General features: G+C 41.4%; 1 protein-coding gene and 1 pseudogene across 3 annotated transcripts in view; one reads left to right on the forward strand and one right to left on the reverse strand.

The window, feature by feature from the left end:
- The window catches only part of cdc73 (cell division cycle 73, Paf1/RNA polymerase II complex component, homolog), a 29,241-nt gene that overhangs the window by 12,948 nt on the left and 1,744 nt on the right, over window positions 1-14,549 (reverse strand). Inside the window, exons 6-10 of the mRNA XM_084008323.1 lie at window positions 13,983-14,071; window positions 13,398-13,611; window positions 10,163-10,261; window positions 9,856-9,934; window positions 9,023-9,087 (exon numbers count right to left, since the gene is read on the reverse strand). Coding sequence (XP_083864449.1) covers window positions 9,023-9,087; window positions 9,856-9,934; window positions 10,163-10,261; window positions 13,398-13,611; window positions 13,983-14,071 — 546 coding nt within the window. The remainder of the gene's footprint in view (window positions 1-9,022; window positions 9,088-9,855; window positions 9,935-10,162; window positions 10,262-13,397; window positions 13,612-13,982; window positions 14,072-14,549) is intronic.
- On the forward strand, window positions 2,342-6,616 carry LOC311012717 (beta-1,3-galactosyltransferase 2 pseudogene; annotated as a pseudogene). Of its 2 annotated transcripts, XR_014599447.1 has the most exons (3): window positions 2,344-3,171; window positions 4,118-4,308; window positions 4,436-6,615. The product of XR_014599447.1 is annotated as a beta-1,3-galactosyltransferase 2 pseudogene (transcript). The 2 variants fall into 2 exon arrangements; XR_014599445.1 differs by having other exon boundaries at window positions 2,342-3,171; window positions 4,118-6,616.

Below are 14,549 nucleotides of genomic sequence, written 5' to 3' on the forward strand. Positions count from 1 at the left end.
AAATAATATAAAAAAGAATCACTGGGATGTATTAACATATTATAAGCCTAGACACAGGCAACATGAGGCAATGCAACAGTCGGCCCTCCTTCCCGCTGGTTATTTGATGTCGGTTTGGTGTGTCTGGGCATTAAGACGGTGGTGTAAAACGTAGAAAAGTTTGGGGGAAAATAAGAGAATTCCATTTAAAAGTTGTGACCCTTTTTCCATGTTAAAAGAATTCTCCTTGGAAAACAGCCCTTTGCTGATAGCTGCTAACCTTTCACTCCCTCCAGGTCACTATTGATCGAAGTGTGTTTGAGAGTGTATGTGTGTGTATTCGGTGGATGGGGGTATTTTAAGAGGGAGCCACACAAGGGATCACAGTCTAGCAGTAATCCATCATCCAGTGACGTCCCCGCGGGCTGGAGCTCACATTGACAGAAGAGCCATGAGACATGCACACCATGAGGGGATTGTGAAAACTACCCATCAACATTTTGACACATCCAAATTGTACAATTGATCTGAAGCTGTCCTTTTTTTGTAAAGTTTTTTATAGCCTTTTTACAGTTTATTGAGAGAGAGGAGGTGAAAGGGGGAGAGAGCGGGACGACATGCATAACGGACTTAGCCTCGGTACATGGGGCACCAACTCTACCACTGAGCTATCAGCACACCACTGAGAATCTCCTTAAGTTTTAAAAGTGTGGAAATATTTGAGTTGGGTCATGATATTGCTGGAAAAAAGCTTCAAACCATTAGACATGTAAGAGATCCGTGTATAGCTCCTGTTATCATGCTCAAGAGATCCCCCTTGAAATACACTATTCAAGCAATATTTCCTCAGTACAGATAAATAAATTACAACTCCTAAGTAGTAGTAGTAGTAGTAGTAGTATTAGTAGTAGCAGCAGAAGTAGCAGCAGTAGTAGTAGTAGTAGTAGTAGTAGTAGGCCTTCTCCCCATCCTGCCAGCTGATCAATCAAAGCTACTCTGAGGTCAAAACTGACAAAACAAAAGCTATGTGCCAAAGCTGAGGTTTGGAGAAATCCGCATCGTCAGCACTTTAACAACAATAATTTAATGAAGTGTAAACAACAACTATTACGGGGCCCTAAGGACCGTTGAAATTCAAATTGATCTTCTCTCTCCACATCCCACTAACTGCAGGGCAGAGTCCGTCAGCACCACTGCAGGATCACTGTCAATAACAGCCAAACTGCTCGTCTGCAGCTCAGCAGCAGCTTGGCCGCTTGTACCTTCGCTCCAATTACCATACACGTTGTACCAACAGATCCGTTTACTCCACATTACAGCTGCAGATTTCGATATGAGAAGAACCACCCTTCAGGTGGGAGCATCCACCAACCAGCCATCATAGCGCCTGCATATTTCATTTTAAATGTATATGTATTTGGTGCCAGTTCATCGATAACGTATTGCAGGAGGGGAGTATCACGATATATCGTCCCACCACGAATGGGCACACCACATAAGCAAGTTACTTTATATACAGTGCTTCAGGTGCCAATAGCAACTGGAATAGCATGCAGGAAGTCTGGGTTGATAACGGATATTTCTTAAACACTGCACAGCGGTTTGGCACCTTGCCAGATAACGCTGCATTGCATTGTGGTTAAGTAGTCACACTTTCGCCAGATTACATAGGGTCAGTGTATCAGCAAATACCAGTATGTTTGCTACTTTTTAAATGATTGTGTTAATGGAAGACAACACTTTCCCTTTTCCCTTAATATATTCAACATGTTATGAAGACATTTAATTTAAGCCTTGTACATTTAAAAATGTGCATCTGAAGGGATCATGACTGGCAATCAGCACACATGTAAAAAAAACAAACAAGCACCCCTCTTCCCCTAAAAGCCTCGGGAAGAAAAAATACTCCCAGTCATACTGTAATAAAAAAAATGAATAAGAAAATTCAGGCACACCACTACAGCTGAATGAGCATAGAAGAAACATTGTTCAAATAAATTGTTTTTGGTACTCATCATCAAGAGACTGACAGTAAACATATTAAAGACTGCAACTACTGTACACAGACTGTTGAGTTGCACTGGTTGAGTTCCACTATTAAAACTGCAACGTGGCATTTTACATCTTTAAATCAGATTATGCGATCAGCAAACCTATATGATTTATGGAAGTGCCGACAAGATTTATTATCTCCCTTCCTTTTACTTCACAGCATGCCAAATTGAGATGAGATTGAGCTTTATCCCTCTTTCTGGGGAGTGGGCGTGAATACAAATAGGTCAGCCCCCCCCCTCCTTTTAACAGAGAAGGCAGCAACAGCAGCAGAAACGGCATGACGTGGTAGGAGAGCGTACTGCCACCAAGGCCGGAGCTGCCTTTCAGAATGAACACACGAACACAACCCATAACACTACGTCCTGTTCATCTTCCTCCTCCCCCGCTGCTTTCACCCCTCTCACCCTATCGCAGACAACACAACGGCAGCGTGGAGCGGCGGCTGAATCAAGAAGGTGGAAACAGAAAAAAGGAGAGCGGGTTCCGTCGGGGGAAGGACGTTAACATGAGAGCACGTGAATCAAAGAGGAAGAGAAAGGAGGGAAAAGGATCCGCGCAATAATGGAAGAAAAGCTGAACAAACGGATGTAAGATGTAAAGCTGGTGCGCCATCCAGACACGATCCCCATCTATCCACTACTGCTGATATACACAATACGACAAGCGGGGACAGTGAAAGGACCTACGGATGCAGCGAACTGTCAACCACTGAAGCTTTACTCCCTCTAGCCAAAGGCGGCAGTGGCAGCAGAAGCAGAAGCTGCAGCAGCAGCAGAAGCAGCAGCAGCAGCGTTAGCATCAAGCCTCGGGGGACAATGCACCAAGGCAAGGAGAGACTGCAACACTGGAGCTCTGACATGTCCATGTACGCGCACACAGACATACTTGTGCATGCATGTGCTAGATAGCTCTGAGTGCCCAGAAGAGGACCTAAGTTCCCACATCTTTTTGAGTAACAGCCACATGTGGGTTGGGCTAAAAGAAGTCAATTTGTCAATCGTTGTAGAGGAAATAAATGTGAAACAGAGTCGTGTACGCGAGCCACAGGAGCCGTGACAAAGAGGGCCATCAGTGTGTGAGGATTGTAATTCAACACATTTAAAAACGATGGATGCCAGGAAGAGACGGTTAAAACGGGTGAGTTCATGCTGCTAAAATGCAAACGCACATCGACACTGCATCCGCTGATGAAATAATTAATCAATGAGCAGTTTTTTAATGTACTGGATGTGAACGGTGTGCCTTAATAAAAGGGAGACACTCTCTTCTATTCCCTTTGATGCATCCAAGAGAGCTAACAGAAGTCTTTTCAGTGGTGCTGTGAGCGATCACAAATATCTCTTTGTCTTGTTGGGGTACTTTAAGAGGTAGTGTGTAATTCAGTAAAAAACAGAGAGACCGCACTCTCACACTTCACGGTGCTAGCAGCACCAAACACAGCTTCATCTTCTATAATCATTACTCTTATTGATGCTGTTCAAGAGAAAATGATTGAGTTGAGAATTCATATTCCGTCCATTCTTGTCCTGAAAATAACATATTCAAACTAACTGAAGATGACGTGGCCTGGAACAAAATTCTGTAAAACAATCCGTTATCATGACTAAGTGAAAGTAAGTTCTTGAAAAGTATACAGTTATTTTTTTGTGGTATTTCTTTATCTATGCTGGTTGGGGGGGGGGGGGGCATTACGCTACACACATGACAGATCAACTAAATGTTAGGTGCAACGGTGCGACCAAGGAAAATATTTAGTGGCACTTCACGAACAGTGCAACATTATAATTCATTGGGAGTTGTATTCCTGGCCGCCTGATAAATGCAAGTCCAATAATTGCTCTCCTATTAACTCCTGAACAGCCAGCGTACAGTCCATTATTGGAGATTTTTACATCTATTTAACCAATAAATAATTGCCCATTGAGAGTGAACCAAAACAGTAAAGTTGCACAGCGTGAAACCGAAACGTAATTTTCTGCAAAGAAAAAGAGCAAAACCTTTCACAGATGTTTTTGTTTGCTCATGTGACTATGTGACATGGTGTATCTTTCTTGATGCTCATATTTGTTCCCTCTTCTCCTAGGCAACCGGAAGACATGCAGAATTAGAGTGGATTCAAGCCTTACAGTTGACTTTTCAGACAATATCTTTTGTGATTATCAAGTGATTTACATATATGGAAATAAGACATCTTTGGCTAGAAAAGTTCCTGAAACAATTCACCACACACACGCATACCGGGGGGCAAGGGCTGGTCAGCTGACGATTGGCCTTGTAAGTGTGACAACTGTCTGAGTGAAGTCTTGCCGAAGCCATGCAGTGGAGACGACGTCACTGCTGTGCGCACACAGCTAAATTTTTCTATCTCCTCACACTGTTGGGTCTATTGGTCTTTCACCAGGTGTGGCTGCCTAAGCTCACAGGTATGTCGTGGTGGAGAGGTTATCCCGTGGTGTACGGAGGTGGTGAACTACACACCACCAAAGCTAAATGGAACACGAGCGCCCCACATTCAGCATGGAGGTTTGTCATTGCTCCTCAGCCAACACAAAAGGCTAACATCGCCCAACCTGAGAAGGACACCCTCTCTTCGCCTCAAGAAGACCCACGTTTTGAGAACACTCTGGCAGCCAACACTAGCCAAAGGGTAGAGGGAGATCTTAGTAGCACGATAATACATGGGCCTTTCACTTATCTCATCAACGAGCCAGACAAATGTGCGAACGGCAGGCCTGCGCCATTTCTGGTGTTGCTGGTAGCTACTGAGGCTCGACAGGTGGAGGCAAGAAACACCATACGGCAGACATGGGGGAATGAGAGTGTAGCTCCAGGTCTGGGATTCATCCGGCTGTTTCTGCTGGGAAAAAACGAGGGAGAGCTGGGACTTTTACAGCAAAGGATGCTAGAAGCAGAGAGCCGGAGGCATCACGATATCATTCAGCAGGACTTTTTGGATACCTACAAAAACCTGACTGCAAAGACATTGATGGGAATGAACTGGGTGGCAATTCACTGCCCACAAGCCAGCTATGTCATGAAGACTGACAGTGACATGTTCGTTAACACAGAGTACCTCATTTACAAGCTGCTCAGGCCAGAACTCACGCCCAAGAAGAACTACTTCACAGGCAATAACATGAGAGGCTTTGGACCCAACCGAAACAAAAACAGCAAGTGGTACATGCCCCCTGAGCTGTACCCAGGTGAGAAGTACCCCACCTTCTGCTCCGGGACTGGTTATGTCTTCTCTGGAGACTTGGCGGGGAAAATCTATGGTGTATCACTAAGAATTCGCCGCCTACATCTGGAGGACGTGTATGTGGGAATATGCCTAGCCAAGCTCCAGATCGAGCCCACTCCTCCACCCAACGAGTTTCTATTCAACCACTGGCGGGTGTCTTACTCCAGCTGCAAGTACAGCCATCTGATAACATCACATGGGTTTCATCCCAGTGAACTGCTTAAGTACTGGCATCATCTCCAGAGCAACAAACACAACGCCTGCATCAACACGCTGAGATCCAGCAGGACACACTCAAACAGAATGAACAGAGAAAGACAAGCTAAATAAATGAATTTGTCTTCATTAAACTCTCATCGTTAAATACAAATAATGATGTATGCTGTATCTCAGCCCATTGTGTTCATAACTTGACACCAGGGGATAAATCTAGACGTTATCCATTTCGGGAGCTCAATATAGATTCTGCATATATGTTGTGTAAAAACTGATATAAGTGCTCTGTCAATTTTGAAAAAAATAAAAAACAGATACTCTTTAAATGTTGGAGTCAGAGCACTGTAGGTTTTATGTATACAGTTACATTTTACACTAGAATGAATGGTGCAATGGGTTCTTTTTATAATAATGTAAGATTGTCTGTATATGCTTAACATATGCTGCCTTACAAATGCAGGCTACTCTAAAATGAGAGTGGACAGGGTACAGTGCCAATAAACGTTGCCAAATGTGTATCAAAGAATGAATGAAGTCATTTAATTTAGGCGGGAAAACCTGAAGTCTCTTCTCTTATTATATTGTTGCAATGATAATAAGGATGATCACAAAAAGATGAAGCACAATATTACAACACATAATTCTATAAACTTACATTTTAAACTGATAAACTGCTAGAAACTGTTGGCATGACCTCCAGGGCACGAATGGTGCAGAGTGATAAACCCTCAATTTACGACGTGACAGTCAGAATGGGTTTTTTCCTTCTATTTGAGCTGGTTTATTGAATGCTGACTCTTGACTCGGAGGCAAATTACTTGTGTTTTTTTTTAAACAGACAAAACACTGAACTTATAAGAAGGGGATTCAAACACATTAAAGCATTAAATGTATATTAATTAACATGGAACATTTTTAATTAGATTCATTTAAATAGTCTGCACTACTGCCTTACATGTTGAACCTCACAATTAGAAACTGGAGAAACAATACAAAGCTACAGACACAAGTTTTATTACCTCAGCTATACGACCCCCACACTACATTGCTCTAGTGTGGTTCAGACACACAGAGGCACATCCACATAGGGATTAAAGACTAAAGGATTATTGATGACGAATAAAATGTACCCGTTTAGATAAATTATGCTGAGCTAACATGTGTTTAGTAGTAGGAAGGGTGCTTTGAACCTTCTGTTGACCTCCTCTAGACAGTTTGCTTGAGATATAATCCACATCTGTGATCAAGTTGGTTCTATTTAGGTTAATTTAAATTTATATAACTTTAATACTCATGCCAATAAATATATTAACATACAAACAACAGTCGACTACTGCCGCCTGTGCCCAGAGATCCCACAGGTTGCAACAACATGCTGAAGAAATGTTCCGGCAAATATAAAAAGAAACAGATTTTTAAAAGAAGACTTAAAATTTAAATTGATTTTGAGACAGGCATAATGACACGGCACCTACAAAGGGGGAAGCTCCACTGCTCCGAAGAGAAAGAGGAAGAAGCAGATGAGGACGACCAGGCCCGAAGACACCAGAGAAAGTCCAACAAACCGCCACCACAGCACGAGACGGAAGAACGCGACACAAATGAACTACAAAGTGACATCCAACAAGATCCAAAATGCAGAGATGCCGAAGAGAAACTGCAGCCACTCCCTATAGAGCTACCAGTCAGGTCAATGAGGGAATTCATATGTTAGAATTCAATTGTTTGATAAATGTCAAACAGCAGATTTATTTTAATAACTTTGAAGCATTGATATCAGCCACTGATTCCAGGGAGGTGGCTCCATCCTGATCATGTGCGTGGCTTGGCTATTGAAAATAATTATATGATTGAAGAAAATTACAATTACATGGATAGTCCGTGGTGTCTATATTCTCTTTAAAGGGGTAATTTCCTTATCCCATGAGAGGGTCCAGGGACACATGTCGTACAGTATTTAACGTCCTCTGAAGCAAATTTGTGAGGGCTATATTTAATACAATATAATTTAATGTGAAGTCCTGGATATTAAATGTTCATTTACATGTTTCTGTGTACTTAAGAATCATGTATGGTTAAGCTATTTTTGAGACAGAGAACATGACCGAGAACACTGATGTACTTAAGAGATAATAAAACAAATTGATTCTGCCGTCGGAATATGTTTTACACAAAAATGCAGATTTTTTATTTATTTTTTTAAATCACAGACCGGCTGTGACACATGAAATAAAATAAATAAAATAAAACACACAAGAGAATCTATAATTTTTTTAAACATAATTTATCTTGATCTATCTACTTTTACATTACATTCCGCTAATTAAATTATTTGCCTGAATCAGTTGTATATGTAGCAGTCATGTTCTCATGTAGGCCAGTGTAATGAACTAGTATCTAATTTTAGAGATGCATGTTTGAAATTTAGTATTTGATTAAATGGGGGAAAAAAACTTTATGTCCTTACTTTCCACTGGTGTAAACTGGTGTTGTAGTTCATAGTCACATGTAGAAGCACATGGGGTGAATTTCACACAGACTGCCGTTTGCAACAGCATTTCTAAACGCCAGCTAGATATATAACTATATTAAAACATTGAACGGCGGGGTTGTTTACTTTTAGTTGCCTTTTAGTTTGCCTACAGAAACAAATTTTAGCAGAAAGATTACGTGACGTTTATGACATTGATCCCGGCCTGATATCCTGGCTGCTAGATTATTTTACTGGATGGGCCATGAAAGGGCTTTACAGTTATTTGTTTTATACACAAATGAGTGCCAGAGTCAACATGTGGGGCAACATATAATCAAATTTGCTGATGAAGAGGCTATTGTGTCCTTGCTCAGCGGTGACGACCGTGATCATGGTCCTGCAGTTGGGGAATTCACCAACTGGTGTAAGTGATCCTTCTTCAGACATTAATGTGACCAAAACAAAAGAGATGTACAAAGATTTCAGGAAAAACCCTTCTGTCATCTCTCCGGTTATCATCAACGACCAGGCTGTTGATGTTGACTTTTATTAATGACAAGCTTTCCTTCGATTTCCATGTTGGTGCCGTGTGCAATAAAGCACTTCAACGCATGCGTTTTTACAGGATGTTTCGAAGTTTAACGTTGATGCACTTTTATGAAAATGTTTTATTGAATCTGTTCTTACCTTTTCTTTTTATCTGTTGGCATGGCTCACTTTCTCTCAGAAATCAGAACAGACTGCAGGGTATTGTTAAGGTCCTGCAGAGACCTGTAGAACCCTGAGTGAGGCACGTTCAGTCCTGGCTGATCCGAGCCACCCCTTGGCTGGGGGATTCATGTTACTTCTGTCCGGCAATATTTAGGACCAACAGGCGGAAAAACTCCTGCTGCCATTGGTCTTTTTAATGGTTAATAAACTATTCATGTTGTTGTGGGTTCTGTGTTATGATGATATCACTGACACTATTAATTTATTGATGTTCTTGTGTTGATGTTGTGTCACATTAAAATTAAGTGTTGCTCTGGGACTCAACTAACAGCCATGTCTATTCTTACCGTCACTGACTTCAGGGTCATGCCGTGGTAGGTGCCCATGGTATCGATCTTGAAACCCTCCGTTTCTAGGAGAGAAAAACAGGATACGTTGTAGATTACTGGCTGAACACAATGATATATTAAAATATATATATAAAATATTTGGAATCAAGTTTTCATTTTTTCAATTCTTATGCTAAAAACACATTTTCTACCTTAAAACTACATTTAATATTTGGAATACAATGGAAACTGCTGTGTCACAACAAAGTAAAGCATGGCATAGCAACAGCCATGCTGTAAATTGTGAGTGAACCGTTTTGCTGAGCAACCTGGATCTTAGCTATTCATTGTTTTTTTTTTAAAGTTATTTTTTTGGGGCCGTATTTTTGCTTTTTTTTGAGAGAGAGAGAGAGAGAGAGAGAGAGAGAGAGAGAGAGAGAGAGAGAGAGAGAGAGAGAGAGAGAGTGTGAAAGGGGGGGAGAGAGAGATGGGGATGACATTACAGAAAGGGCTGCAGCGAGGACGCAGCCTCGGTACGTGGGGCGCCAACTCTACCACTGAGTTATCCTGGTGCCCCAGCTATTCATTTTCTTCAGCACTAGTCACCACAGTCAAAATAGAAATTACATTACACTTAAAAGGAATTTAGGATACACCTCTCAAGAACATCTACATCTCTCACTGACATGCGTCTATTTTAAATGCAGTACGTTGAATCAAAGTTTTTGGTGACCCAAGGACAAAAGTTCAGATAAGTGTGTATTCCTTAAATTTCATACATATGCCCACACATATACCTTTGCAAATGTTCCAAGACTAAAATTAGCTACTGGCACACAAATCAAACTCACCCTCTTTTCCTTTGAATCGCTCCTGATCGTATCTGTTGTAGGCAGCAGGGACAGGCTGCTTGTTCCTTATGGACGAGTCCTGGAAACAACATAAAACACAAACCGTTCATTATTTTAAATGCTTGTCAGTACACTATTTCGGCAAAGGAGTTAAAAGAAATGTGAAAGCAAAGTAGCAATTGACTGGTTTATCCAAGTCATGCCCTATTAGTGTACAGCTATTACATATAACACACGTGCATTTATTTTGACAGACCTAATTTAAACTTCCTTGAAAAGAGTCAACCTGAGAAAATGTCATTCTTACCACTTGAGCAGTGTTCTGTGCTGGTCTCTGCTCGGGTGCTCGGCCTTCTTCTCTAGCTTTTACTGACTGAAGGATGGCAAAGATGTTCTTGGAAAAGTTCTGCAGAGGAGTTATACAGATAAGGGATATGAGGTTTCAGGGTCCCAACCTCAAGGCTTAGATGAAAACAGATAGACATCATCAAACTTCCTCACATTAGATGTGTTTAAAACACACCTGAATAGTAATTACAATGCACTTTCAAGTTACATATTTAATATATAATATAATTATAAAAAAACTGAATACACTTTAATATGCCATCTACCAGTACATTGGAGTCAATGTGAACTGGCAAAACAGCTGACCTTTACATCATCATATGCCTGACACTTTAGTGTATTGGGAAACAGAAAAAAGAAAGAAAGGCCTGTAAGGACATTCGATTTAGAGAGTGATTTAAAATAAATCTGAATAATTGCTTCAAGCGCACTCAACACTATAATGATCTGAAATGGGCATGTTAATATCCTCAGAGTAAATACAAACTGGATGAAAACTCGTTCTTTAGCTGCCATCTAGTGGTTGGAAATTACACCTTGCTGCAATCGGGGTATTTACACAGTTGGGCTGTCTTGACGTTTTTCCCACATCCAAGACCATTGTCCCCAAGAGACCAACAGGTTTAGTGAAGCAGGACAGCTGCTTTCGAACTCCAGTACGTACAGTTAAGTGGTTTCGAGTTCAGCTCCAAATGGTCTACAATAGTTTTGGTAAACGTCTACAAAAGGATAAACCTTCTCAAATGAGAGATGTGCCTTGTTTGAAGGCCCTGCTGCATGGTTATAATACCTTGTAATGTACATGGTTTACGATGTTGAATTGAGGGATGACAACTTTTTCTTATCTGTGTCAGCAGCTATCTATTCAGCCCAGCCCACATAATTACCTGGGCCCTCATTTATAAAACTGTGCGTAGGATCCTTACTAAAAGTGTATGTACGGCAAAAAGCCAAAGTTTGCGTGCGCCAAAAAAAAATCTGATTCATAAAACTGTGCGCACGCAAGCTGTACGCAATGTTTCCTTTATAAATCACAGGATCACCTACAAGTGTGCGTACCTGAGTCCCGCCCTGTACACGCCCACATTTTACTATGTTAATGAGCCGGCATGCAATCGTTTCCGTGTGGTGAATCACGGCGACAGGTCAGGAAAAAGCAAAGAAACGTAACTTTTCAGAAACGGAGAAAGAGACACTTGTTGGGGAGGTGGAGGCCCGGACAATAATTTAATTTAGTGGCCACAGCAGTGGGATCACGAAGAAAAAGACGCAGTGCGAGTGGCAACACATTGCTGCTGCAGTCAACGGCGTCAGCTGGACGGAGCGGGCGGTGATCTGAAGGTAAATGACATCTTTCCGCTCCTAACATGGATTTAATGTATTGCTAGAGTATTTGAGGAAGTTTGATTTTGATGTGACTTTGACGGGGATTGTGTCTGAAAAGGAGGGAGACACAGACGCGACTGAGACCAGAGGGATAAGGGTGAATAGATTTTAAACGTTTATTGTATATAAAACAAAACGTTAAATAGTTTTTGTCCTTCCAGAGTCTGCAGCGTTGGGCGTAGAGGAGGGTGACGGTGAGGAGGGTGATGTGAGGAGGGTGAAGGTGACGGGCCCTCGGCACAGCGTCCGGGTCCGGCGCAAAGCAGCAGCGCACCCCGGACGTATGGCACATCAAGCGGTCGGGTGCTCACTGATGCCGTCCTGCAACTTCAGCGAGACACAATCACCGCCATCAACAACGTTGCAGATGAGCTACGGCAAACGCGCACTGTGATTAATAAAATAATACGTTTACAATGAACATTGATTGTCGTCTTCCTTATATTACAAAAGCAGCATGACATCCTCACGGATTCTTGCGCCCTGTTGATACCCCTCCAGTCGGGCACGGGGCCGTGGCTCGGGCTCATCATGCTGGGGACTCTACCACCTTTGCCGGGTGGAGTCTGCCTCCTGAAGTTCGGTAAATTTGCGCTCTCCACGCTCCACGACTGAGCGCGCACGAGCGTGGCACTCATTATAGCGCATTTCCTCTGCGCTCTGGTGGTTTAAAAACGAGGATAAAGTGTAACAAGTATACGATGGCTTAATGGCTGTATGTATGTGTGTTGATGATATATGCACATAAATAAGGAGAATATTTAGTTATTCCCGCTGTGTTCTACAGTGATCTAATGGAAGGTATTTATCGTATACTGTATTACATGCATTGGGCCGTCTCCTCCTCCTGCGGTGACAGCGCTGATTCAATATTTCAAAATGATTTTGATTTAAGATACAAGTCAGATTTTAAAAGAAGGTGTTAATATGAAAAATAATATCACTCATTAATAGCGTCAAAAACATTGCTGGAGTTCATCATGATAACGCAGATCTAACGTATGATATGGAGTGTAATTAAATGTGTGCGAGTCATCAAAAATATATAGTTCTTCTCACGTTTACTGCTGATTCCCTTCCAGTCTCCAGAATGTGCGTACCGGTACGCATGCCTCAGAGTTTGCTTACGGGTACGCACACTTTCCCGTCAAGTTTGGTTTTTATAGATCACAACATTTGCGTGGAAAGTGGCGTACGCACGTTTCCAGCCCCGTTTTGTGCGTACGCAAGCTTTATAAATGAGGGCCCTGGACTCTAGATTGAACTTTGTGCCCGTATGTATATTATGGTTGTCGGAGCAAATCCTCCAAATGACAACCCTGGGTAAAACCAAGTCTGAAAACAACATTTAGTCTCCAGATGCAAGATATTGGATTTTTACCGATATTGGATATGACGATATATTCCAAATAATTTTGGCCAATAAAGATTTACACAATTTCCCACCTAATTGCAGATAACATCAAAGTTTTTGTTCTGTCAGGTGATGCACATACACTTCATATGAGAAGAAATGTTTGTTTCAGGCTGAAGCCAATTTGTCACTCTAAAGCATTTATCTGCCGATTTCATGATTTCTTAGACCCAAAATCAAAAGTTTTATTCCATGAAGGTCAGTGCAACTATGCTTTCCTGTCGTTAAAATATCATATCTAGAATGTTTGTTCATTAAATTTCATTTATAATATGTTTAGACGCTAATCAAATATTTTGGAAATATAATTGATTGCTGTCAAGTAAGAGAGAACAATCTTTGCAGAGAAATGTCACTGTGATTGGATATGATTAGCCCTGATGTGGACTCTGACCTTTCCAGTGCTCTGGAGAATGGTTGTCCTGGTCCTCCAGACCCTCTCTCTGCTGACAATATCTCTGGTGACATCCACCTCAGCATCCACAAAGCTTCTCTGCTTCAGGGTTATGTCATCATCCAGATCTGTTTTGATGGTGGAACGTTTCTTGGCCATAATCTTGGCTTTGATGGCTGCGATTTTCTCCACTGACATGGCCTCAGACAGTGATCTGGAGAAGGAAAGATGTTAGAATTGTTACAACAGCTCACCGTTTCAAATGTTCTGTGGGTGACATTAACCCCTTTCACACATAGATTATCCAATACTGCTGTAAAGAAGATCTGTCGTTACAGCGGTTTTACTTTCCAACAATGTGTCCCCCCCCCCCCCCCCCCTCATACAGAACAGTGAGGAAGAATAACATTCCTGCATTGAACAGGCTGTGTGTATGGGGCTAGTAAAACCTGTCAGCTTTATATTGATCAGTAAATAATGACAATGCGGTAAGCTGAATAAAAACTTAATCTACATTGTAGAAATTATTGATTTATAAGGAAACCAGCATTATGTATAATTCCAGCTGGGGCAAATCCATCATACCTGATCTGGTCAGTCTGCACGATACCCTCTTTATGGCCCTCCAGACGGGCAGCCAGACGCTCCTTATCCAGACGCACTCGTTCCTCATCCTTAAGAGGAAAGCAGTGAACACACTATAAGCAAACTACAGAATAAAAGAAGATGCAATGTCTGATGCCTATGATTAACCAGATTGGCCAGGAGAATTACATTCTTAAACTGCAAAAAAAAATTGTATTCCATAAATGTACAAACACACCGTTTCATTTTGGCTACATTAACAAAATGGACAATCACATATTTCCATGAGCAAAATAATTGGGACGTTTATAAATTAAATAAAACAGTTATGTTCCTTTACATTGTTGTTAATATTTTGGTCCAATTAAATTTTAACGTTGTTGAAAAAAGGTACTACATATTTTTCCTGGATGACTACAGTGGAATTTATGTAATAGTTCTGTTTCCAATAATAAACAAAACATCCCCTTCAGTAATATATTCTCTGTGTACTAGAACTCAGTGATGCAATAGAGAGGAGTAAAAGCTCCAGAGCTGAGTTTACCATCAGCAACGTTAATTAAATAA

The sequence above is a fragment of the Eutrigla gurnardus genome (assembly GCF_963514095.1).
Source record: "Eutrigla gurnardus genome assembly, chromosome: 4".
NCBI classification, from domain to species: domain Eukaryota; kingdom Metazoa; phylum Chordata; class Actinopteri; order Perciformes; family Triglidae; genus Eutrigla; species Eutrigla gurnardus.